The sequence below is a fragment of the Dermacentor albipictus genome, chromosome 8 (assembly GCF_038994185.2).
Source record: "Dermacentor albipictus isolate Rhodes 1998 colony chromosome 8, USDA_Dalb.pri_finalv2, whole genome shotgun sequence".
Classification (NCBI taxonomy): Eukaryota; Metazoa; Arthropoda; class Arachnida; order Ixodida; family Ixodidae; genus Dermacentor; species Dermacentor albipictus.
In genome coordinates this window covers 74590786-74618097 of record NC_091828.1, presented here as the reverse complement: position 1 = coordinate 74618097, position 27312 = coordinate 74590786, and the positions used below count along the sequence as shown (strand labels likewise).

Here is a 27312-nt window from a genome sequence, read left to right as displayed (position 1 = left end):
ATTACATTACGTCCCCGATGGTGGGATTGAAGCTCGCTGCCCCAGCACAGAAGCCCGATGCCCCAACAGTTAGGCCACAATTGCACGTACACTTGCCTCGTGCCAAAGCCAACTAGCTCTTTGCGGTGATCACCGTATGTGTACATGGCGCCGGTGCAAGAAAGCTCACGTGCCAAAGACGCAGGAATGAAATGCTCAAATGTGCAGCGTTTGATTATTCACTTCACTAAATTTTCGCTTCGCATCGATTCCACAATATGCATTGGATCAGCATGATTTTTTTTTCTACATTATGGTTTCTCAGAAGTACTAAAGCTTTCGTTTGTAGAATGAGAGTACATGCTGTTTTTATGATACTATATGATCACAAAAAACACAAGGATGATGTTAAGTTATTGTTGCAGAGAATGCCACTTGCCATGGATTGAGTATAATCGATAAAGGAGTACAGTTTTATTAAATATGGCTGAAAAAAAAAGGACGACATACTTGTACGACTTTGCAGAATCAACACCCAATTTACAGCGAAGTTGTTCCTTTGAACATTTGCAGTGAGAACTTCAGTTCCCTGTAATTAATTAATTATGAGGTTTAACGTGCCAATACCACTTTCTGATTATGAGGCACGCCGTAGTGGAGGACTCCGGAAATTCCGACCACCTGGGGTTCTTTAACGTGCACCAAAATCTGAGCACACGGGTGTTTTCGCCCCCATCGAAATGTGGCCGCCGTGGCCGGGATTCGATCCCACGACCTCGTGCTCAGCAGCCCAACACCATAGCCACTGAGAAACCACGGCGGGTATCAGTTGCCTGTAATTGAATCGCATTCTAGGAAACATTGCCCCTATATGACTTGTCCGTTTGAAATCCTGCCAGCATATAACGCTTTCGAGCGCTTGTTAAGATTTTTTTTTCACTGATCCAGTGATTCAACCACACATGTGTTATTTCGCCAGAACGTTGCTAAACTTGATATCCGTTGCGTTCACAGTTCTCCCAGGGCAGGGAGATAAATTCTGCGTTGTTCGTAAAACGCACTTATAACCCTCCGGATGACTTGCACGCGTTGTTTAGAGCTAAGGCTGTAGTTACCTCACGCACTTTGGACTTCGTCTGCACATTACACATAACCTGAGGCTAATTTCAAAGAAATATAAACAAGGTGCCAACGCTCGTAATTAAGCAAGAATATGCCAAAATGTCGCCACATATTTCATTTATAAGATGCCCTCCATTTCTACTAAATATAAACTTTCTGTAACGCAGAGTTGTGTCGGGACATTGGGAAACGTAGCTGATAACGGACGTGTGACACTTTCAAACATATAATATATTTTTTTAACGCTGCGTTTGATCCACACTCAATTAACATGGCACATTGATTTGCCATAGTGGTATGCCCATTTTCACTAACATTTATGTTGGTGGCATTTGTAGTTATGCCAGGCTGCGTGATTAATTAGCTTCCACTCGTATAAAATTCTGTCGTATCTGCTCTGGAGCGCTTGAGCACGTAATTTGTTGAACAAGCCGTAATTAAACCAGAAGCTTCGGGTTTTGCATACACGTAGCGCACAACGCGCCCCTTAGTCTAGTTAAACATAAACTTTGTGTAGCCCAGTGTCCCTTGGGAGCAGCGTAAAATGGCTGTATAACGTTTTTGAGCACATGCTAAAAGAATTTTTTACAAAGACTATTTGGCCAAGATGCATTTCACTTCGCACACAGATTTACCATATAGGTTTCCTGCCATTCTTGCGTAGTTTTACCTTGGTGACACCTGTAGTTCCGCCAGGGCTGCGAGCTAAATTTTGCGTCGCTCGTAAAACTCAATCATATACGCAGTGAACTGCTTCAATTTATTTCACAGGTCATAATTGTTTCACACCCATTGCGAACTTCGCTTACGTATTACCCATGACGTGCCACTTAGTTTCGCCAAATATGAAGAAGGTGCCTCGTTTAGTTCACCGAGGGCAGTAGAGAAACCAACTATGAACCTCATATACGACGCATGAAAATAGTGAGACAATGAGGATTCAGTTAACTATTCGCAACAATTTTAATTAAACCAGGAATGGGAAAGCTTCGCCTCACATTACTCCTAATATTCCCCATATTTTCATTGACTTTAATGTTGGTGTCTTGTGCAGTTTTTCGGACTCCGCACTTTGTACTTATGCACTCTGACAAACATTGTGGATAAAGGCAGTATGACGATCTGGAACGCTTGAATAAGTAACTTTCTATAAAAGTTGTAACAAACCAACACAGTATAAACGTTTATCCTTCGTAACTCACAACCTGCTTACTACATCAATGTAATATAAACAACGTGTCTTACATAGTTTGCCGAGGAGACCGGGAAAAAGCAACTACATGCCTCGTATAACTCTTAAAAATTCGAGAAGACGGATGTTCAATAAATATTTTCAAATCACTTAACTAACCTACCCACTTCAACCTTTCGGTAAAAAAAAAAAGAAATTCTGGGATTTTACGTGCCAGAACTACGATTTAATTTTGAGGCACGTCGTAGTAGGGGACTCCGGAATAAGTTCGACCACCAGGGGTTCTTCAACGGCGTGTACCAAAGTACACGGGTGTTTTCGCCCCCACCGAAATGCGACTGGCGTGGCCGGGATTCGATCCCGCGGCCTCGTGCTCAGCAGTCCAACGCCATAGCCACGTGCTAAGCAACAACGGTGGGTAACCTTTCGATACATATGTCACCTATACAGTGGACTTCATTTCCTTTAAATGTGAAAGATCTGCGTTTCTTTTTGTAGTCCTAGGGAAGCGGGCAAACTTTGTAAGCGTTTAATATAACGTGTGAAAAACGGCCGAAAACGGGGTTAAGAATTTTCGTTTAGCACCTAATTGATACGAACACCTTATACAAACAAGATATAACTGCAAACTTCATCGGTGAATGAGATTCTTCCTCAGAAAGCCGCGAAAATAGCCATACAACATGTTTGAGTGCTTCTAGTTGTATTAATAGCGTCACTGTAAAAAAAAAAAAAACCTATGTGATAAATACAAAGACGTCAGCTACAAGGTTGTCCGCGAAGGTAAATTCATGCAGCAAAAATGCTTTTGGCGATGATGTCCGAGCTCGCAGGTCGTCCTGAAGGAGATAGAGGTCTCAGATACAATGGTGCGACGACATATATGCAGTGCAGTAAGACAGGTTAACTGGAGCCCCTCTCCAGTTGTGCACGAGTGCAAGCGCAATGCACGACGCATTGTTGGAAGCACTGTCTGCTTGTGTTGGTGGGCGTGGTTCCTGCACAAACACTGCTGATGAGCATCCAAGGATGCTAAGGCCCATCCAAACTATCTTGGGTACTACATCCGTTTCCTTTAGCTATATTTTTACTTCTCGCAGTAAAATAAAGCTTCTTTTTCGTTCCAGAACACGAATTTTCCTATTGATTTTGTGAGCTCAAGCTGTTTTTATTTACGTTTGAAAAGAAACATGTTTAAGTGGTATCTCGCGCTTGCGCATCCAGACCAACAAACCGCTAACACAAAGGTAATGCACACACCAATGGCAGGAATGTTCGCAACAAAGATATGCGACACATGTCTGGTACCACTTACTACCTTGCCTGTACTATAGGAGCAATACCTGCTACAGCTTTTTTTTTTTGACGGCAATTATCTGATAGTCACATCATTCCTTTGCTGTATTGGGATTTCAATTTGAAAGCGCTTGGTTGTCCACTTCCTCGTTGGGCTTGGCTACAGCCATCTAATTCAGCTACAGTCGGATAATTAAACCGAGTATGAAGTATCCGGACTCACGCATGTTTTCCTTGTGACTTTCAATTCCATCGACTACGTGCCTCTGACACGAAATTGCAGTACCCTTTTTTTGTTTTTCCCGGAATACCCGTTGCAAACACAAAGTAAGATTACGCAAAGTAAAAATAATGCACCTGCTCTTTGATAGACAAGGTCGCCTTGTTTCTGTACGCTTCGACGTCATTCGTTTAGCGTTGTCAGTGACGGCCCTACCCGAGTACAAGCCACTCAAGCGGGACAAATGCCGGTGACTGCGCAGCCAGGTCCGCGTTCAGCAATCTAACAAGCAGACAACGCGCCCACTGATGCCAGGAATTTTCGATATCATGTGTTCTTTTTCGGTGGTTCGAAGTCTACCACGTCTGCCAAATCTTTCGTACCGTGCTTGAACTGATGCAGCGAAACATCAACCAGGAGAAAAGCATGTGCTTACCGCAACGTGGCCACATGGTAGTTTTGGAGCACTTGCACGAAGGACATCCGAATACAGGTCAACAGGTTCGCGCACAGAGAACGACTGACAAAGGCACTGTAGCTGGCGGTCCAGTTAACAGCACGGCCGTTTTGCCTCGGCACCTTAGTAGAAATACACTGTCGCTGCAGCGCTTCAAGGTATTTTAGGCAGTCCGTCAAACGAAGCCTTTAGGAATGCGTCGGTCATTGTCGAAAGAAAAGCTACTAAGGCAACTGGCATATATTTGCAGAAGCCGACGACGCGAGCGACAGATCGCATGGCAGCCATCTTTACGCGCTAAGGGCCCTGGAGCGTTTAGAGCTGAGGTTGATTTGTGAAATGTAAAACCGGCCTGAAGCAGTGTTCCCAGTCGAGAGTCGAGTCGAGAAGCATTTGTGAATACAACGCCAGCTATCGCGTCACTGCCTTGCGTTCCTGGCGAAACGGTAATCTTTTCGATTTCGAAGACGAGGACCTTCATTTCACTCAAACAAGGAACAAAAAATAGGCAAAAGAAGTAAAGAAAAAGAAAGAAAAGAAATATGATGATGAAAGTGTCAGCTTAGTTCTCCTTATAAGGGCCAGTGAGTAGAAATAATTTACAGTAACTTGTATTAGTAAATCGCACTTGGGCAGTAGCATGACGACCACTCTTAACTGTGAGGGGCGTCTTGGCAAACAATACGCAAGGACAAAATACGGATGGCGACGCTACGCTATAGTTCCTGCACCTAGCTCACCGCGACGTAATGGACTTCTATAGCGGTTACTCCGGCGTAGTTTGTTATTTATCGTTAAATAAGCTGTGCACCTAATTCTAAAGGAACCAAAGGCCAACGAATCCAGCTTCTAGATCATTTCTCCATGCCGAAATGGCCGATACGAGAAAATAAACGAGCAATAAATACGAGAAATACGAGCAACAAGCTTGCCAATACGGGCAAGCGTGTTGAAATTCGTGGCATCATACCGATGCCCCGTCGTTCATGTTATGGCCGGGAAATTCAAGAAAGGCCAGCTCCGGCCCTTTATTTTCTCAAAGTAACAATAAATGATTTTCTTTTCGGCCACGTGATGTAACATTAGATTTATACAAATATTTTTACCAGTATTGGTGAATTAATAAACAATCTCAAAACTATGAGTTAAGGCTAGCTACTGGGCTAACTCCGTGCCCCGAAATACAAACAACACTAAGAACAACGGCAGTGGCGAACACAGCCAGGGTCGTCCAATCTTACTTAATTCACGGGCCCAAATCCGTCCGCTATTTATATGTGTAACCATACATTTCATTGCTGATGCTCGCTTACATTCGAGAATGTACAATAGCACTTCCGTCAAGCGCGTTAAGTCATCAGACAAGACTCTTTCGCTGCAGAATCGGCGATCACATTCAAGAAATTTGCGACACACTAGGCGCATCTTGCGCATGTTGTGAAAGAAGGTTTATTTACTAGAACTTCTACGAGAGCGGCCTTTAACGCGCACTACCTGGTAAAACCTGCATCGTGTTTAATAAACCAGAGGATATATAAGCCACCTCCGAAAGGCACACGACCACGTTGTTAGTGGCGTCATATCGTATCGGTTGTGGACGCTTACGACGAGACGGGCTCTTATGAGGAGTCCTCTACATCACTGTCGTCTCTGCCACCCCAGAGCAGACGACACCCCAGAGCAGACGACGGACAGGGGCGAGGTCGTGGTAGCATCGTCAGGCGTAGCGGGTTGCAGCGTACAGTGGTGAGCAGCCTTGTCTAGAGCGCGCCGACGGTGCTCTGCGGAGTAAGTCAGCGCCACCTAACGTTGCACTCTGGGTTTGAGTTATGCGTCCCGCGCGCATGCGCGGCAGAAACAGAGGCATGCCTGCTCATCGCGTCCTTGTCCAGCACCCGCCTTGCGAGTTCGTCTCGTGCCGCCAGGGACGCGCTGCCTGCAATTGTGACGCTGTGACAACGGCGAGGGCGTCGCCATGCCGCCGTGTTTCACGAGTGTAACGAGACGGCCAGGCAAGCAAGCGCGAGTGATAGCAGATCACCGCGCATTTCTGCGCAGGCACCACTCGCCGCGGCCATAATGTCTTTCGGCGTGTATCTGCACTGGGTATTTAGCTGAGGGCGACAGCCGACGAAAGTAGGCGACGAGAATAGACACCAAACAACCATATAGGCCCAATTCTCGCACTCTTAGCCTGGTCTGCGCCTGAAACGCGCGATCACCCGCTATCACTTGGACATGCTTCAGAAACGCGCGATCACCCGATATCACTTGCACTTGATTGCCTAGCCGCCTCGTGATTCGCGCGAAACGCGTTAGTTTTCCGGCCGCTGTTACACATCATTCAGCGCGGCCCTGGCGGACTGAAGCGCAAGCACTGAGGCCGAGAACCCACGAGCAAGCACCGCTTTATTTTGGCTGCGCATGCGCACGAGACGCATAGCTCAAACCCAGAGCGTAACGTTAGGTGGCGCTGATTTGCTCCGCAGAGCACCGTCGCCGCGCTCTAGACAAGGCTGCGCACCACTGTACGGGCGTGGAGCTTTTGCATTCAAGCTTGACAGTTGAACCAGGTCTTCCATCAAGTGACAATAGGTTTATTTAAAAGCAAGAGGCTGCTAGAATACTCACTTCGGGTAGCACACTGTATCCCAAGTTCAGCGTCGTTTTGCATGATGCGTCGTTTTGATGACGCTGCTGGTGGTGGTGGTGTTCGTCTTCTTCATGACGTGAGCAACAACTCGATACCGGCGATAATCAGGTGAAAATGGATACCGGCAAAAAAGTGACACAACGACGCGTGGCAGCATAAACTTATTCAATGCGGACACCCAGTCTTGTTGCTCTTTCAAACGCTTCAGTCGCCGTTCACTTTTGCGGAACACATACTGTTTTGCAGACACGTGCTGATGCCCGACTTCATCATCGTCCACGGGCATCGCGTGTACCTTGGAAAAAATCCCACGCCGGAACATGTGTCCGCGCCCACCAATATATTTGTCAAGAAGGAAGCCAGCGGTGTCGTACAGACGCTTGTAAGTATTCGCATTCAGTCTGACGAGAGAAGTTGGCGAATGCTTCCTTCAACTCGAAGCTTTATGCTGTTTTCGAATTGATGTGCGCGCTTCTCAGCAATCACTTTGGTTGCCGCCAGAAACACGAACTTCATGCTTTTCTTTTTTTTTGGGGGGGGGGGGGGTGGAGGGGGAGCGGCTGGACTGCGGTGGTTGAATAAGAAACGTGGTGGCCAGGCGGAGCAGACACCCGAAAGAACAAAGCGTTACGAGTTACACGTGGCCTCCGATATTCCACCAGCGCGCCAGCGGCGCGATCTCGGAGGCCACGCATTGTATGGCACGGTTGCAGGAGCGGAAAAACGCGCGTGAGGCGCCGGTGGCGGCAAAGAGGGTGCCGCGAAGGTAGGCGCGTACGGCATAGTTGTTAAACAGCGCGAAGCGAGACAAAAGGACGGTGAAAAAAACAAAAAGCACTGACGAAGACGAGCGCTGTTTAGACAGTGCACAAGAACCGAGTTGTTACGGCCCGCGTAACTGGAAATAAAGTGCAATAAGGTGTGAGACCGGGCTAGTTGTATAATTGTCCTGCCGCTACCCGCTGCTGTAGCGCAGTGGCTACGGCCTCGCGCTTTGCTGGGCTCGAAGTAGTGGGCTCGAAATGTTATCGCGAAATGTGGATTTAATACCTTCGTTCCTTAGAGCAAGACGCAGATGTCCCAAAAAAGGAGGAGCCTGAGGGCACTTGCCAAGTACTACACGTACTGACTGAAATGAGATGCTTATATTGATCTCTATGCCAATCCGGTGCGGCCGCAATTCGATGGAGTCAGGATGCATAAAGGCGCTCGCGTTCCGTACATTGGGTCCACGTTAAATAACTCCAGGTGGTCAAAATTAATCGAGATTTCCCTGCAACGACGTGCTTCATAATCAATTGTGGCTTTGCCACGTAATACAGCATAGTTTAATTGTTTTTTTCTGCCTCTGAAAGGAGGGCAGTTAGTTTCGGAGCTGTCTTTTGCAGCGTGTCGTGCGCTGAACCGTTAAAAAAATGGTTATCGAATTTCTGTTACATCTTCGTATGTTTTTGATGACGCATCAGTGTTATCATAAAGTTAAGGGCTAATGATTTGCAACATCAACTTGGCAGCCGTCACTCAGTACAGAACACACACTAGGATTTTTGACAATAATTGTACAGTGGTTGCTACAGCGTTTACTGATGTATAATCACATCATAGATATATGCTCTAACCCACAAAGGCAACATATATATATATATATATATATATATATATATATATATATATATATATATATATATATATATATATATATATATATATATATATATATATACATATATATATATATATATATATATATATATATATATATATATATATATATATATATATACACATACCTTTACGTAAAGTCTTTTTCTAAATGGTTTGATAAAGCCTATGTTTTCAGATTGTCACTTCAAGTGCAACTGCCGGAATTTCTGTGGTGAAATGAACACAGAATAATGATTGCTTTATTGCGCTTACGAGCCAAAAACGTGCCAATTCGGAGTGCCAAACAGCAGGGCGGCGAGTGTTCTTTTTTTAGTTTCGCTGAAAATACATGAATTGTAAAGATTGCCTTAGCAGTGCAATGCCGTAGCCGCTATAAGGCATCACGTCGGGTCATTTTGCCACTGTGAGAAGGACGCTATAAAATGGTGATTCCCTTCTATATTTACCGAAATGGAGACCAAAAGAATCCAAAGCGCGTCCTGTCGCCGCCTGCTGGAGCGGTTGCGAGTTCTGACCGAGCTCGAACTGTGTGTCCTCGCAAGCCCGGGTTGGTATTTACAATGGTCCAGCTCACGCCATAGCTTCGCTAAGGAACCATGGCTCTCTTATGCTAAACGATGTCATATGATGGTTTCGCGAAACGTTATTGCGAAATGGTGGATTTAATACCTTTGTTATCGCGAAATGTGGATTTAATACCTTCGTTCCTTAGAGCAAGACGCAGATGCCCCCAAAAAGGAGGAGCCTGAGGGCACTTGCCAAGTACTACCCGTACTGACTGAAATGAGATGCTTATATATGCCCTTGCACGCCTAGCGCTGACATGTGTCCCAAAAGTGAAAGCTCCAAAACCTTTTCAAAACTCTAAGGGTGCAATCCGCCTTCACTTTAGAGAGATGCACAAGAATCCACACGAACCCTGTGTGACTCATGGATTTACACGCGAACAAGCGACGCTTTCATACCGCGTCAGGACCGACTCCGCGTACACCCCAGCTTGGTTATTCAAGACTGGGCTTCACGCTTCCCCACTCTGTGCTTTCTGTGGTGACATTGGCGACATCGAACATTTCATTTGGCTATGCCCGCAGTTTGACACAGAAAGAAAAGCGATGGTCGACAAGCTACAAAAAAGCGGTCTCACGCACAGGACCTTTGAGGACGTTGTTTTCCCCGGAAGGCCCGCGGCATTCAGGAAGAGAGCGCAACGACTGCTGATAGCCTTCCTGCAAGACACGGGGCTCATCGACAGCTGGTGACACACCCCTGATCTCAACTCGACGGAGGATCAGGCGGAACAATTGCCGGCTTTGTATGCCAGGCTAACCCCGCCTGCTTCAACATCACCACCACCACCACCACCACCACCACCACCACCACCACCACTTAATCTCTGTGCCAATCCGGTCGGACATGGAGTCGAGGAAAAGATAGATTAAGTGTGCTTGTGTACGCAGGACGCCACGTGTGTGCTGTCTAGAAGTATCCCTAGTGAAAACCATCGACTCTCGAAATTGGCTGTCAAGCTTACCCACGGCGGCTGGTCTTTGTGCGAGCTCAGTGCTTTTTGACGCGTTGCGTGCCGTTGAAGGGATGACGGCAGCTGTTTGCGGCACTCTTTTGTTGCAGGGCGAGGCGGTCAAGTCCCTAAAAGAGCTGTCGCGCATGCGCATTCCTGCTGCGCTGTCTCTCTCTGTGTCGATGTCGGCCTACACGTACTACCTCAAGAGCTTGCACGATCATCAGGACGGCGCTGATGCGATGTTCCGGGAGGCTAATTTCAGCACCACGCTGCCGTTTGTGGCCTACGAACAAGTAAGCACGAACGCTCGCTGGCAACGAGACGCATCGTAAGCGAGGCACGTGGAATATAAGGAAACCGAGGGCGCATAGGGTAGTGCAGCAGGTGCCAGGGGTTAGTTGTATCTTATACAGGATTTCTCGGCTATAGAGTCACGAATCTGTCAGCTTGTGAATAGAACTGCATGCTAACCAGTATGGTCTCGGTTGCGCAAATTCGTGTACAAAAAACAAGATGAATCAAATGAGTACCGCAATCGCTCTAGCGGTACAGCGCGTCAGGAACCCCTCTAGGTGCCAATAAAAAAGAAAAAAAAGGAACAAAAGAAAAGAAAAGAGAAGAAAAGAACGTGGCAGGTTTTAGGGCATCGTTCACATTTGCCCAGCATGGTTTTATTAGAACGCGGTTGCCAGAAATGTGTGCGAAGTACGTTCCGTATGGTTGGTGTTTTATTCGAATGATCAGAGCTGAATCGATATACGCCGAATATCGCGTTCGATCGGGCGTATATAGAGCTTCGAAAGGCTGAACAGGCACGCGGAGCGGGCAGTACGCAACGCCGAAGGCCTTCCTGGATCTCTGAATGTGTTGTATTTGCACGCTTTTATACAATTAATCATTTTAAACGAACGAGTCAAAGCGTGTAGCCCGTTGGGTTCGCCTTCTTCTGCTGTTGCAAGAATGACGAGGGCGGAGCATGACGAGGCGTTGCGTTGATCTAATCAACAAAAGCCACGTGGCGTATATATTTTGCAGAGCCTTGTAGTTCACGCGTTTAGAGATATAGGCAGCTCTTCGAGAAACGCATGAGATCTTTCCAGCATCCGGGTACAACACCGGGAGCCTGATGGCATTCCAATAAGCATTAAGGAGTCTCGGCTGCTGCGTGCCGATGATTTTTGCACAATGCCCGAAAACAACAACTGGAATGCCTGATCGCGGAGCAAGTCATTTCTTAAATTTTCAGAAATAAGTTGCTTTTCGGTTTGTACGAAATTTTTAATGCAAGAATCAGAGAGCACACATCTTTGATCGTCATTTATTGTTTTATATCGAGGAATACACGCCCTATTTATGACGAGCAAAACGAGAAGAAGGTAAAAGCGGGAGTTAACGTTTCAACAAGTTAACTTGTCTTTTTCAAGGCGACATGTGTTTATGTCGCCTTGATATATATGTCGCCTTGAAAAAGACAAGTACACTTGCCTAAGCGTTGGCTGCCGCTTTTACCTTGTTCTCGTTTTCCTCGTCGTCTTGTATTTCCACCTCCCGCCTTCCCCCTGTTCTCCCTGGATTTCATGCCTTATACAGGTTGTGCCACATAACTTGAGCCAAGGTTTTAAGAATGAAAGGCACTCCGGACGCGAGTTGAACCAAATGTATAATGTTGGCACTGGCCTAGAGATGCACAGGCTATTTTTTTTAATTTTCCCTTAACTAATGGGTTAGTTATGTTTAATTAATGAATCTTTTAAGTATTGGCTGCCGACCGCTAGTGTGATACGCAAAGTTGCAGAGCACCTTCAGAAACTTCTCAATAAATTCTTTCCAACACAATATATCTCACGTGGTCATTTTTTTTTCCGCGTTCCAAAGAAAGCCAGCGAAATATGAAAAAATACCACGTGACGGGGCGATTGCGCACTGTTATTGTGCTGCTCTCAAGCGTGCGATGGATGAACAAAAGGACTTCTTCTTGGGCAAGTTGGTGTTTAGATTTCCTAGGTATACTTTGTGGCGCAAAATACATTTCTTGAAAAGGGACAGAAGAAAGGGAGACAGTGAAGCGTCAAACTACCAACTGTTTAATGACAGCCTGAACAAACGTACGTATAGAAGAAAATACAACTTCCGCTCATGCGCAGGGAGCCAAGGTGTGACAGAACAACGTGGTCATGATAACATACTTGACCACGTTGATCATACTCATGATGAAGCACATTTCTGCGGAATATAATACGATAGCTGTATCGCTGACACAATGAACAAGGTCGACTGCAGCGATACTGGCCCACGACAGGGCATTATGTCTGGTGTAGGTATCAGGGCATACATCTTTTATCGCATGACGGCGCAAATGCGTGCAGCTGGCCGAGCCGTGCCGAAGCGTTAAAGGGTTAAAGCGTCTAAGGAGACGAAAGAGAACAAGAGCATAACAATCCTTCATTTTTTGATGCTTGAAATGGGCAAGAGCTGGCAGCCTGCCGACGGAGTGTAATGGGGTTGGGTGGGGAGGCGGTGTTAGGGCCGCCGGAATGATTTTCCAGTGACCTTCAATCCAAAAAACGGCCTTTGACTATAATGCGTGTTGAAGGGGTCACCATCCGGCTGCAGTGCACATTTGGCATCTCACAGGCACATTTTCCGAGGCGTTCTTGATCATGGTATCAGGGATGGAGTTGTGGACTTGTCTTATAATTTTCCTTTAGGTTCTCTGATGTTCTGGTTGGTGTCCGGTATACTTGATCCTTGACGTAGCCCCAGATAACGAAATCGAGGAGAGTTAAATCTGGCGACCATGCCGGCCAAGCAATGGGCCCATGCCGTCCAAACCACTGCTGCGGGAATACTTAATGCAGCCATTTGCAAGCTCTGCTGCTGCCGTACGCGGGAGCACCATCATGCTGATACAAGATATCCTTGATCCTAGCCAATGGAACTTCGTAAAAAAATATCCTCAAGCGCCCCATCAAGGATGTCGTTGACGTATCTTTTGCCTGTAAGCGTGTTATCAAAAAACATGGGGCCAATGATAGTGCCGCCGTAAATTCCATACCACACATTAACTGACCACTGATACTGGTGATGTGTCTTCAAAACCCCATGAGGGTATTCGTCGCTCCAATAGTGAGCGTTGTTGATGTTCACTTGCGCATTACGCGAGAAGGTAGCTTCATTGGTCCCAAGTATTTTGTTGACAAAGTCTGGATCCTCTTTCGTCTTGATTATAATCCAGTTTGCAAAGTCCTTTTGATTTTGGAAATCGTGGGGCTCCAACATCTGGTGCAGCTGCACGTGGTACGGATGAAGCTGCCTCTTCTTAAGTACTGCAGTGATGGCGTAGAGGTACAGCATCCACATTGCGTGCAAGAGGACCGTGGTTCGAATCCCGGTGCCGTGCAATTTTCCACCGGACTAAAAAGAAAAAAAATCCGAGTGTTGATAAAATTGCATAAACAGGCTTGGACAGCGGCCTGATACCGGTGACCAGAACCGGTAACGCACTCCCTCACCAGAGCAGGATTGGCCACCCTGGGGCAGTTCTTGGCCACAACCTCCTATATGAATACAACAATCAAACGCCGGCCCTCAGTCGCCAGCGGCTGCGAAGCAACACCGCGGTGGCGGTCAGACCTGTGACGCTGCAGAGGGAGCTAAGAATCTCTGGATCCGGACAGGCCGCCATTTGAATGTGAACCTGCCAACGTTTAACGCTAGAACGTTATCTAGTGAGGCGAGTCTAGCAGTGCTATTGGAAGAATTAGCGGGCCTTAAATGGGACATAATAGGGCTCAGTTAGGTTAGGAGGACGAATGAAGGATGTCCAGTGCTAAAAAGCGGGCACATCCTGATCTACCGGGGCCTAGCGGCGATATGAGAACTAGGAGTCAGATTCCTGATTAATAAGGATATAGCTGGTAACATACAGGAAATCTATAACATTAACGAGAGGGTGGCAGGTCTTGTTGCGAAATTTAATAAGAGGTACAAATTGAAGGTCGTACAGGTCTACGCCCGTACATCTAGTCATGATAACCAGGAAGTCGAAAGCTTCTATGAAGACGTGGAATCGGCGATGGGTAAAGTAAAAAACAACAACACTATAACAACGATTTCTTTGGAACGCGGTAGAAAGGACCACGTGAAATATATCGTGTTGGAAACAATTAATTGAGAGGTTTCTCAAGGTGCTCTACAAGTTTGCGTATCACACTTGGCGTATGCAGCCAATACTTAAAAAGTTGATTAATTAAACATAACTAATCCGTTAGTTAAGGGGAAAATAAAAAAATAACATGAGCAACCCTAGGCCACTGCCAGTATTATGCATTCGGTTCAACTGGCGTTCGGATTGCCTTTCATTTTTAAAAATTGGGCTCAAGACAACCTGTATAGTTTGTTTCCTTTTGCTATTGTCTTCGGTCCACCGCCACCATAGGCTCTTGGGTCACCGCTTGTATTGCGTCTGTTCTTCACGGACGTCGTTAGTTCCTTCGTGAAGGCAGTGTTTAACATCATTGCAGGTGTGTGGCTACCCAGGAGACTTTTTCTTCTACAGAGAGCGTTACAACTCGACGTACCACTTCAGGTACCGATACGAAGACGGGCGTCTCTTGTTGTGGGACACAGAAGGAAGCCTTCGAGAAAAGGTGAGGTTGTTTCGTGGGATGGACCACTGTGATGTCTTACGTGTTTCAGAGTAAGCGAGGGTGAAGAGATTAGGCAAAAAAAAGGCAAATATATGCATGGTTCGCGCAGTCCGTGTTCCGGCTGAAAACTGCCGTCCTCCTTAGATAATCGCGAAGCTAAGGAGAAAGAATCAGACGTATATTTTAGTAAATATTTCAGCAACCTTTTCGTTACAGATGACCTCCTGCAACACTAGAGATGACTTCCAACAAATGATCCAGGTCCTTTACCCGCAAAGCCTGAGGGCGCGTTTGAAGATTAATATGCAATGGGTTAATATAATATTATATAGCCTCGCAAATAAGCAACATTTTGAGATTTCGTGATATAACTATGTCCACGAGATACATTAGCGTAGGCGTTGGGGACACAAAGACTTCGAATCATAAGTAAATTTCCCGAACACAAAGAAAAAGAAAAACGGGTCGCAACGCATCTTGGAGGCGCTCTGATTTGACAACTGATAACTTGCCGATTAAAATACGTGCATAAACAGTGTGAAATGCGTGCCTTCTACCATCAAGCAGCGCTTGAAACTTGGACACGCATGCACCTTGATATGAGTGGGAAAATATGATACGTCTGCCGTTATTAGACAGGAAGATGGCTGTGTGGGCTAGAGAGTGCACGAGTTTAGCTAATGTTGAAGTTGAGATCGAAGGAATTAACGAGAACTCCGTGGGTCCTGTAACGTCTAGAGTAGAAAACCGGTGGGCCGAAGATTAGTAGTAGTTGCGGGATTTATTTACAGAAACTTGGCCTGAGTTTGTGCGTTATAACCTTCTATGCTGCACTCAGGAAAGAGAAAAGGTAAATGGTAGAGGATGGGGACGATGAGAACATTAGTGCAGTGATGGTATTGACCAATACCACAGCACATTAAAGGTCTTGAGGCTAGTCGTGTGACGTGTAAAAAAACGGCATGACGCGTACTGTTATTTGTATATCTCGGGTGGGACCAAAGACTCAAAATCCTTATCGATGCTTGCCAGATAAGAGGCTAAAATCCGTCGCTCCTTTCAGTGCGTCGGGCAGCACAAGATATATTCGATAGCCTAGCGTCTTTGGTATATGGCAGCAGTCGTAATCAGGGGCCTTAAACGCAAAACTATTCCAATATGTTTTTATTCTAATCGATTGACATCAAGCTTACGTAATTGACTCGCAGCGTTGCCTGAATAGCTGAATCAAACGCTCGCCTCGTTTATAGGAGGTCTCTTTTGTTTGCTTTCAAAGCGAATGACATCGCCTACATTGACAGGTTCTTATCTAATTGGCTGATAAGAGGCGTAGGAACGCGCAGAAGTGGAGAAGCTTCCGGTTGGGCTAGCGCAGTGAAACTAGATAACAGGATGAGGAAGGTGCTGCCGGCGTCTGCGATTATCGGTGCCCACTTGCTTAGCTTGCGGTCGGTGGTCAAAAATTGAGGCAGCGTGGAACAAAAGGTTAAAAATGCCGCTAAAATTGGCCTTCGGCAAAGAAGAGTTGGCTGAGCGATGTCGTATACGCGCTGAAAATGCTCGACAACGTTATACTGTCACGTCAAAAACTTTTGTTATAAACAAATAAATTCATCCTGCCCTGCAGCTCCGAGTAGCCAGTGCCAGAGTGATAGGCGGACAGCGATCTTCTATTCCTTTCAGGACGGGCAGTCTTCGGCTATTCAGAAAAAAAGAAGTTATATATTGTTCGGCATATTAATGCATCTTTAATACGTACACGCTACTTTTACGTGGTGAGTTTTCGGGTTTTTGCAACGTCGTGTGACACAGACAGGGTAAGTGGGCGCAGCCCGAAAACTTTTTGACTAATAGAGGTGCGCTAATGGCGAGAAAGGCGTAGATACGAAATCATAACTTTTGTTTTGCGTAATGTTGCATAATCGATGCGTACACGTCATAGATGATGGGGAGTTCTCGCGCTTTTCGGGACGTCGCGCGACAGACGGGCGAAGTGGGGCTTGCCCGAAAAAGTTTCGACTAATCAGGAGGGCTAGCGGCAGAATTCTAATACAAGAAGATTAAAATAGCTTTACGTTATAGTTCCCCAGGGCTGTTCTCGGGGCCTTGATTGCCGCCGCTGCCATTTACAAGAGGCGTTAGCGCATACATTTTGCGTCTGCGATACGTACAGGAAACAGTGCCGTAGCGCCGAGATATGCCACGCGTATATAGTCGAGTCCCGAGTGCGAAACCGCTCCAGCAGCGTTCGAGTTTTGGTAGCGTAGAAAACTTAGCATGCGGTGGCATATACGACCGCTCGGGGGTTAGTCTAGTCTACTCAAGTGTAGATATTCTTCGGTGCCATCTTAGTACCGCAATAACATCTTTTTCGACAAGCAAAATGTACTCGGCGGGCCACTTCCGATGAATTGTAATAGCAAAGCATCATTTGCAGGGGCTAACGCGCGTGCGCACAGTTAGTGAGACGTTTACTGTTTCTCAGAGATCTCAGAGCTTGTGCGACTTGTTCCTCGCATGCTGCATTGTTTAAGCTTGCAATACGCGAGATATTGATGCGCATAAGCTCATGTTTGCAATGCCCTTTAGGAGACCGCTTACGTTCGTTTTGCAAGTCCAAGCCAACGACACTCTTTATTTTTTTCTGCAGCTGTGTAGAATCAAGCGGAACAGTACTAACGTCCCGTACAGTCTGGCCGCGTACGACTTGGACTGGGATGACCACGAGGACGTTTGTTCGTTCGCCAACTGGTTCGGCGCGTACAGCAGGGTGAAGATGGTGCGTGTGCTGAGCGAGTTCTTCCACTATGGCTTCCGCACCAAAGAGGACGAGGCAGACTGCTTGGTGATCGGCGACGACTTTTAGGGTTGGCGGGCCCTCTTTAGCTCTGCGAGCGACTCTCGTCTGCGATGCAACGACAGCGAGTGCTCTCACCTCTGCTGAACGCGGAAAACCTGGTGTCTGGACTGTTCTTGCATGGATCCTCTATTTTCAATTCACTGTCGCCCTTGTAGCATCTATCATTGTGCTTTCACCTTTTTGAAAGTTCTTAAATTTGTTTTCCTGCTGCTAATGCAATGGCTTTATAGTCGACACGTGTAATTAAGCGGAATACGCACGGTCATGTCGTTTTAGAGCACGGCCATCAGACGCCCGTTCCTGCAGCGAGCGTCGGCGTCGGCGGCGTCATAACCGAGCGAACGAGCGCAGCGAAAGACGTAAGAGCGAACGCAGGAGCAGGAGATGAAAGGACGTGAACCGCGAACGGCGGACACCAATGAGAGCGGCCCCTTCAGTGACGTTCGCGCGGGAGGCTGGTGTCATGCGGACCCGCTCGATGCGTACTCGTATGTGGTGTCAGCCGGACAGCTCGTTTCGTATTATCGTCTGCTCGCGTCAGCTCTCGCTCGCGCTTATTTAGTTAGCTTGGTTTGGTATTCGTTTGCGCTTTTAGATTGTCATCATTTGCGATTGTGTTGTAATCTGATCGTATTCGCACCGCGAATTCTTTATTGCCGTTTTTGTAAATCTCCATGGTACTTTCCTGTTTCTGCCCTTTGCATCCAATTTACCGTTTTCCCTGTTTCTCTCACCTTATTTTTTTACGATTGGTTGTATATTTTCACTTTCAATTGCCTTGTACTTAGTTGCCAAATGTCGACCTTTTCCTTCATTCCGTGCTCACGCTTTTAAGGCACAGATGTTTATGCAATTCAGCCAGCCATATCTTTTCATCCGTGTTCCTTGCAGTCTCTCTTCACAACTAATCTTTCTCTGCGCTTCTCATACTTCAAAAGAAGCCCAACTCATGTCTACTTGCTCTGCCTCACTTGTGATTTTACCGGGGTTCCCCAAAGCCAGTCGGCCGACCACCCTATAGTTAACCTTAAAACCTGACAAGGTTTCTGTTTTATAGCACAATATTGCATTTGCGGTCGTTAGCACTGGCAGTATTACACTATTCCCAAGTTCCTCACACCACCTCGTATTGTAGCCACAAAGTGGCTATGTCTTTCATTATTGTCGCATTCCACTTACCTTTCAGTTTTAGCCTACTTTGTTGGACGCTTGAGCGGGTCTTTTCTTCGTTTATGTATACACCCGGGTGTTCATATTGCTTGACGATGGGTATGTCTTCTTGCTGAATTGATATCCTGTCATTACTGGTCTCTTTATTCTCTGATTACGTTGTCGTGAGCTCCCTAAATATCTAGAAATGTTACCTTTAAAGGTGTGTTCTGAGTTATTGAAGTCTCTGCGCACTGCGTTAGTACAAATATATTATCCTCTAAGCGTCTCCCTGGCTTGATCCCATTGTGTAGCTCCCCAAGTATATGCTTTTTCTCCACCCGCTTCGACAGCTCTAATTTTATGGCTCACATTCCTATTTTATATATCAAAGACGTTACTGTAACTTGCCTGTACGAGCTCGTCTTATCCTTATCAGTTACGTCCTTAAAGTTCATCCTGTTTTTACGCAACATTAACGGAATTTTCCAAATTTTAATCACTTGCTCCATGGGATTAATTAGCAGTGCCCTGTTCTTTGGACCCATCTTTCTGATTAGCTGTATTGGGATTTTTATTGGGTTCAGCGGCCGTGTTATTGGAAAAATTTTCTTCTACTTTTTTAGAGTAAAAGCTCTCTACGCAAAATATTGATTTCTCAGGCTTCACTGTTGCTAAGTCTGTTTAAGTCTGGACTACACTATTTTTCTTGCGCAAGTTATCCATAATAACGTCTCTGATGCACCGCAGCGCGTCGTCTCCTTAAAAGATGTTCGCGTCTTCATCCGTTAAAGTTGTTCGCGTATTTTTAGCTGGAGCTCTTGAGTGCTCTTGCATGGTTCAACAATCTTGTTGGTGTGTTTTTGTCTCTTTTTTTTGCGAATGTCATGCAGCTGACTTTCACTTGTACATTTTTTTTTCGTTGCACTTGTTCGCTCGCCTCCCTTTTCTTTTCCGGATGCTTCTTCCATCTAAGCAGTACCTCTTCATGTAAACCCAACGTTCTAACTTCTCGATGATGCCTTGACGCCTGCTTATGCTGTTCCATAGCTTGCTTCATTTCCTTGTTCCACCACTTGCAGGGTTTTTTTCTTTCCACTCCAACAATTTTTTACCCTTGCTTGTCTTATCTCCTGTTGCATTACCTCTACGAGTTCCGTGTAATTCCAGACTGCTGTAGGAAGGGCCTCCCCTTTTTTCTCTACGCTTCCTTTGCTATTTCCGCTACTTTTCTTTTCACTTAGGTTTTGTTGTGTCGGTATGCCTCCCAAAAGTCAAGGATGTACACTTATGATTGCTACCCAGGCAATTCCGTGTTTATCTATCGTCCTTTGGTCTAGTCATTCGTAAACCGTTTACGAGACTCAGCGTAGTCGATACTTAAGTGCCTGTTTTCGTATTGCCACGTTACCTGCCAAAGGCAGTTACTTTATCTGTTAAATACTACAAGGTTCTCTTCCTCGCAAGATCCAACACTAAAGAACCAATGTAATCAGCATATCCGTCTAGATATTCCATGTGCGCATTCATATCTTCTACTGATATCACCTGGCCTGATTTTATGGACTCATTAATAACGTTTGTAATTTTCAATTTTGATCTCTGCTATCACTATATACCGGTCCATAGATAAGCTACTCCTTGCCACGTGTTCTTTCCTTTCCATGTGCAGCCCATCCATAAATGCTCCTCACGTGTCTATCTTACCCTTTGCCTACTTCCTACTTCACCTTATAAGCATGCCAGCACCTCTACCTTTTCTTGACCCAGACATTCGCAACCCTCCCATACAAAATTGCCAATAACAGGTGGTAGCTCTAAATCTCGTAGATGAGTTTCGGTCAAGGCGTAGGTGCTAATAGCTTCGTCATTTCGCTGCGCTTGAATTTCCAGCCACTATACTGGAATTTATTCAGAGCCGTCTAGGGAAGAGTCTCATCGAAATATTTTTTTCAAATTGTTTAATTATTAGAGGAGACAGCATGAATCAAAATGCCGCGTTGCTATGTCTTCTAGGAGGCGAGGACCGACGCCAGCATTGACGCTATCTCTTTGTGCCACATTTTTAGCGTCCGCAAGCAACTTTCTTTTCCTGCCTTCTCCCATATCGTAGCTGAGGGACCGCGGCACGTTTACGTTGCGAGTCCTTCTACCCTCTTTTTTCTCTTCTTTTCTCTTGGTGGCGCACTCCCAGTGACGGGTGACGGTATTGCGCGTTCTGCATTGGATAGTCCGCGGTCACGCGCTATACAGGGCGACGTTGAAGGCAGTGCTTCTTATATGCAGAGGCTTTAAGACGTTCTCCCTAACCGGATTCATTCTGTCAATCGAATGAAATACAACTTTATTTTTTGTGTGCGTACAAAGCATGCACGTGCAGTGTTTTATGAATGCTTCAGAGATATGATTTCTCGTTGTGTTTCGCTCGCCGAAGTATAAATATTAGTATTTACGTGTAAACACATGAGGCGCATTCTAAGAGCTGTAAGTATCTAACGAAATCGCATATTTAGCAGAATGCTAAAGCAAAGGCATGTCCCCTGATTTCTCCGCACCTGCAGTGATTTGAACGTCGGCGTGTGACTTTAAATGTCGCCTCCTGCTCATGTAAGCATACATGACTAGAAATATGACTACAGACAGCAAAACAGCACCCAGGGTCACGTACAGGAAAGAATCGGGATTGCGGTCAATAAACTGTCCAACGAGAAGTGCCGGCGCGAGGTTGCCGATGCTGCCCGTGACCACGACCACAGACATCATTTTGTTGCTAATGCTAATGTATTCAGCAGTCCACGCGACGACCGCGGCCTTGATGGGTCCTTGGCCAAATCCCGTGATTGCGCTGCCCACCCAGAGCACGAGCGCGTTACTGGAGCACCACACCGTCATGGCTGCTGACGTGGCCACGAGAACAGCATGCGTGAAGATAAGCGTGACCAATGAAGACACTTTCATGGCCACTATCGCCGCGACCAGTCTGCTCGCTGCGAAGAAAAAGAAGTACACTGCGACTACCCGAGATGCGTCCGGTTTGGAAAAGTGCAGGTCGCTCTTGACTGCAAAGGTGGTCAGCATTTGAGATGTCGTGCATTCGAGTGCGACGTATACGCACTCGAAAACACTCAGCAGCGCCAACGAGATCCGGCTGTAGCGGACGCCTTCCCGTTTTTCGCTCGCTTTCGCCTCACTTCCGTTCGGTCCTCTCGCTGGCCGCCGTCTGAAGTCAGAGTTGTCTACGCAGTAAAGAAGTGCCATCGAGAGGACCAGAAACAAGTAGAACGCGCTGACAATCGCAAACGCGTAGTACACTGTGCTTTCGCCCGACCCCTCAACAGCCCCTTCGTCGGACAGAGTACTGACTGCGGAGGATTGGTTGCCAGTCTCGTTGGGTGTCGGTTCAAAGCTATAGCTCAGGTTGGCCGCTTCCCGTAGAAAGTTTGAGTTGTCGGCGCCTCCTCGAGATAGAAATGGCTTGACTATGAGAGGAGCCACCAGCGAGCCAACGGCAAATGCGAAGTGAAAAATGTGAAGCGCTGGACTGCTGTCCTCTGGCCACATGTTGATGATCCAGACGTTGGCTCCTGCGCGAGATTGTATGATATTAAGCTTTCAAAAGGAACGTATACTCTCACATATCATGTCAAATAATTTACAACACAACTGCGAGTGTTGCCTTGCAACACTTGCAGCGATCTCCGGTGGACTGCATGCATGAAGGTGCTGCAAACGGGAAACAATGATGTGAGGAAGTGACGCACACCAGCAATTTTGGCCAATAAAATAAATAACACCACCTGCAGCTACGTGATAAGTATAGGAGGACGATCTGACAGAGCAAGTAAGACGTCATGAACAATGCTTGAAGCTCTAAAGGAAATACTTGTGTTGTTCCCCGCTAAGTGGGAGTTAAGTTTCTTATCTACCTCATGCCGTAATGTTACTGTCCAATTGCTTCGACACGAGACTTTGGGAACATGCAATCCACTGTGTGAATTGCGGGCTAAATATACCACTAAGCGAATGCCAATGGCAGGACCATGAAGTATAGGGTTCTTAAAACGAAAGCAATTGCAAGTGACTCATACCTGAAGTACAACATATGGGAACAGAAATAGCACGCTGCAGTTGCTGCAGCAACAATGAAATTGTGCTGACAAGCTATACTAAGCGAAAACGTGCGTAGGAAAACCAAGGTTAAAGTATGGTGCAAAGCACGCACACGTCCAAATGCTGCCTAGAGAATCCACCTTTTCCGTAGTTAAACATTGTCCCTCAGCAAATAGTCAATATTGGCTGTAGCATGGAGTGCGAGATCACGCGTGCCGTTGCAGTCTTGCAATGTTCGATCTCGTCGACCGTGGTTGTCCCAGAACTTTGCACACTAATACTAACATACCAGCGTAAATAACGATAGCATAAACTTTAGTAATGATCCTTTCCGTACATGTATTACCATTCATCGAATACAGGGCCCATAGGTATGAGCTGCTCAGAGCCTGAAGTGTACATATGACTCTGGAGCATCGCAGTTGGCGGCAGCTGCTTGTGTCGCTCATTTACAACCAGAGCGCACTGAAGCATTACTGCTACGATAGACGTATGTGCTACTTAGCTGGTGGCGTAAAGACACCGGCAACACCATAATCATTAAATAGTCTGGCAGTTTCGCCCACAAGGTGAAACATTGGCATTGATATCAAGGTTTAGCTTTGCTCTAGAACTCCTCGGGTGGTCTTCTAACCATACGTGGGTGCGACAGGGCTCGAAGCAGCGTGCAAGGAAACTTGTACTGGGCAGAAGGAACAGTGCCCTGGCAGCTACCAGGCGTCTCAGAATGCTACCATCATGAGCGCCACCAGTGGCGTTGCAGGCGAGATTCCCGGCAGTCGGTATCGTCCCGTCGCACCTGCACGATGTGCGACTGGACGAGACCGACAGGGGGCGGTCGACACTAGTTGGCGCTCAGTGAACTATTAGACCCGTAAAGAGCATTGGTGCCGGTACCAGTGAAACTGCATCACTGTGAGATTGTGAGCCCGTTTATTGTTTTGCATTGTTCAAGTCGGTTAGGTTATAAGGAACCCACTGCGAATAAAATATTTTGTGCCTATTATTTGTCCTCTGCAATTGCACAAATTCGGAAGAATAAATCAGTCAAGACCATAACACCTGGTAAGAACAACTTTTGATATTTCAATACTATGACGTCTATATACCATATCGAAGAACATAGGGCATATGAAGCACCACACGCATGCCGACGCCCACGCCGATGGCGACGACGACGTTGAAAATTCGCCGGGAATGTTCATATAATTGCTATCGCAGCAATATATAGTTTCATTTCGACGAGAACAGTCATGCAACCACAAAACGCTTCGAATATGTTGCGGATGAACAAAGCGCCGCAAAATGTTGCTCCCAGCGTTGCTGCCTCTTATCCGTGTCTCTGGTATTCTGTTATACGAGGGCGAACCAGAAAGTCCAAGGTCGATACAAATAGGTCGCGAAGCTTCGGGCGAAAAGCGGTTCAGTACAGATTGTCATCGACATCAGTATGGGGGGTTATGGGAGCAGCGATTGAAGCGCGACTATGTTTGGAGGGAACAAACATTTGGAAAGAAAAACGCGTTTTTTAATTCAAACGAGACACAGTTAGATTCATTCAACGAAAATAAAATTCCTAGTCCATTTTAAATACTCGTGAAGAGTTAAGAAAATACAAGTTTAATTTTATTATTATTAATAAATGCATTTTTTTTCAGCGCCAATCGCTACAGGGGGCGTTGACGCCACTATCACTCGCAATGCAATGCACGTCTTGAAATGGGCAGAAAGGCGCACTCGTATCACCTGTTGAAATACGCCCCCCTCACAGTTTACGCTTTCTTGCTTGTCGAAGTTTGTCTGAATTTGGTGACGGGGGTAGCTTCATTGCATTTTAATCTGTTCAGTCAAAAGCAGTGAGTTACGACCGCCAGATAATTGTGTAGTTGTTTTCGTGCGACTGCGCTGGCCGACGGGCTTGGCATCCGACAACAGGATCAACACTCTACACCTAAAGCTTTCGTCGGCCTCCAAAGAAAGTATGTTCTGTGCAGGGATGCGATATCGACAACCGTACGGCTGGCCTTTTCCTGCATCGCTTTCCACGCTGAAAGCTCGAAACGCCCATCAAGTCGAATGGCGGGGCATTTGAATATATAGCTCCAAAGAAAGAACAACAAAACAACTTTCGCGCCTTCGAAAACAGAATGACGTCACTTCTGCTTTTAACGGACATGGCGTCACATTATTTTTTCTTCCGCCGGAAGTGTTCCCACCACATACAGATGGCGCTAAGCCCCATGGACCGCCGATGGACCACCATGTTTTGAACGTATGGGCTCCTATGGAAGCTTCGCTACCAGGTACATTTACCTTGGAAAGTCTCTGGCCCTATTTTTTTTTAGCCACACTACGGCTGTAAATGCGAGGTTAACATATCCATCATATCCATTCCCAGAGGTGGACGTTTCTTGGACCGACCGCGCCTTATCTGCCGCTGGCTCCGCGGCACGGCGCTGCAGCCAGTTGTTAAAGATAGCGGTTGTGCTTTATACGTCCTCGGCGTACGAGCAACGAAGTGTAATTCGTTTTCTATAGAGCAAAATGCGAACTCCTATCGAAATTCACAGGCGAATGCAGCCCACGTATGGGGAAATGTATCTTGCTTTGAGAAGTATGAGGTGGTGGTGTTGTGAGTTCGCAAAATGCCGCGAAGACTTGCATGAGAATGAGCGTTCGGGGAGGCCGCGCGCGTCGCTGTCTGACGACAACATGGCGCCGGGGCATCTCAATTTTAGTGCTGCGATGGGACAAATGGTGTGAACCGGTGTGGGGACTATGTAGAATAATAGTGTAATTAACGTAGAACAATAAGTGTATTTGTCATTACCTGTATGTACCTTATTTTGGCTAATAAAAGATAGGAGCAAGGACTTTCTGATTCACCGTAATATTTGCACAAATGGTAATACGTATGCAGACAAGATAAATTATTCGTCCACGAATTCTTATCGTTACGCAAAACTGCGACACCGGTGACTCGGAGTCCACTTGGCACCATATCGTTGTGCTGTGTTCAGCTAGGATATGCAAAGCTAAATTTGCAATGACTGTTTTCGGCATGCTGCTGCAGTTGTAAAAAATAATGGTTCCTGCGGCTGCGCGAGCCACTAATAAATTATAGTACTTTTTTTTACTTAAGAACGTGCCTAACGCGATGTGCTTCAACAAAGCGTCACCAGGTGTCTCTATCGGCGCTGCTATCGTCTAGTGCTGCGGCCATGGTTGCAGTATTCCGTAAACTGTAATCGCTTAGGGAATAGGCTATAATTTTGACTAGAAGAACATCCGGCACTAAAAAGCTTGCGCGGAGGAGGAGGCCGATGATGGCGAAGTCTACAGGCAGACTTAACCTTGCAAAGGCTTGTCGACAATTACCCCGAGCCCCATTTTTCAACGCGACTTGTTACACTCGTATACGTCGACGGCGGACTAGTCGTACGGTTAAGTTGGACGAGCGCCAGGTGATCTATCGTCTGCCAGGCAGCACAGCGAAGCCATCTGCATGGACACATGCGATAAGTTTATTTTCTACTCTCTACCGAATTCCTATCTGCCTCTACCGTCCCTATTTTTGCCTCCCATCCACAAGAGTGGAGCAGAATGTCACATACATACACTTGCTCCAATTTTTCTCATCAATACATACTTCTTGAAGGTGCAGTGCCCTTATCTAAGAAGCTGACCGCTGTTAACCACGTATCATTTAAAGCGGACCGTGTGACCGCAACTCGCTTGTCTGTCGTCAGTTGGTGAAATACCGTCAGACGCAGTTATCACGCATACGACCTCCACAACACGAGCGTGGCACAGAATAGCGACGTCATGCACTGAAGCACGCTGCAGGCTCACCTGTGCCGAACGCTCCCAAGCTGAGACCCATGAAGAAGACCATGACGTGAGCTACAAGCAGCACTCCGGACAGTGGAACCATCAGTACCGTTACGCTGGTCAGCAGCAGCATGAGTATTGACGTAAGCTGCGTGTTGTACGTGTCGTACAGCTTGCCTCCTAAAAAGGTGTGCCGTAAAAGAATAATATACAGCAGTACATCGAACCTCTACTGTTTCACAGTTGACATTTTTTTCAATCCAGTTGCTAAGTTTAGAGAACACAGTACAAATGTAAAGTACAATGCTTACTGTTGTGAGCAGTTGCTTATAAGAATTGGCTTCCATAGGCACATAGGCAGCGCAATGCTTCTGTGGAGCTAGTACATTTGGCCCGACTCAGGAGCCACACGAAGACACAATGCTTATGCCTTTACGGCCCGGCGTCACTTAGGAGAGCGCTTATAATTTTGCAGTGCATGACGACGACGCAGCTCTCCGAGCTGAAATTCGGTTACTGATTGCGGCATGCATTCAGTCAATGATTTCGCCATGGCAATAACGCATCGCACGAGGCGGACGCGCCCAGGGTCTGGAGACGCCGGGAC

General features: G+C 46.5%; 2 protein-coding genes across 3 annotated transcripts in view; one reads left to right on the top strand and one right to left on the bottom strand.

The window, feature by feature from the left end:
• The window catches only part of LOC135921840 (uncharacterized), a 39368-nt gene extending 21539 nt beyond the window's left edge, over positions 1-17829 (top strand). The window contains exons 9-12 of the mRNA XM_065456217.1: positions 7166-7301; positions 10214-10399; positions 14630-14755; positions 17406-17829. Coding sequence (XP_065312289.1) covers positions 7166-7301; positions 10214-10399; positions 14630-14755; positions 17406-17621 — 664 coding nt within the window. The 3' untranslated portion in view covers positions 17622-17829. The remainder of the gene's footprint in view (positions 1-7165; positions 7302-10213; positions 10400-14629; positions 14756-17405) is intronic.
• A 150-nt stretch (positions 17830-17979) lies between these two features.
• The window catches only part of LOC135921835 (sodium-dependent glucose transporter 1A-like), a 33853-nt gene continuing 24520 nt past the window's right edge, over positions 17980-27312 (bottom strand). For both annotated transcript variants that reach the window (XM_065456195.1, XM_065456205.1), the window contains exons 4-5: positions 26727-26885; positions 17980-22348 (exon numbers count right to left, since the gene is read on the bottom strand). In XM_065456195.1, coding sequence (XP_065312267.1) covers positions 21285-22348; positions 26727-26885 — 1223 coding nt within the window. In that variant the 3' untranslated portion in view covers positions 17980-21284. The remainder of the gene's footprint in view (positions 22349-26726; positions 26886-27312) is intronic.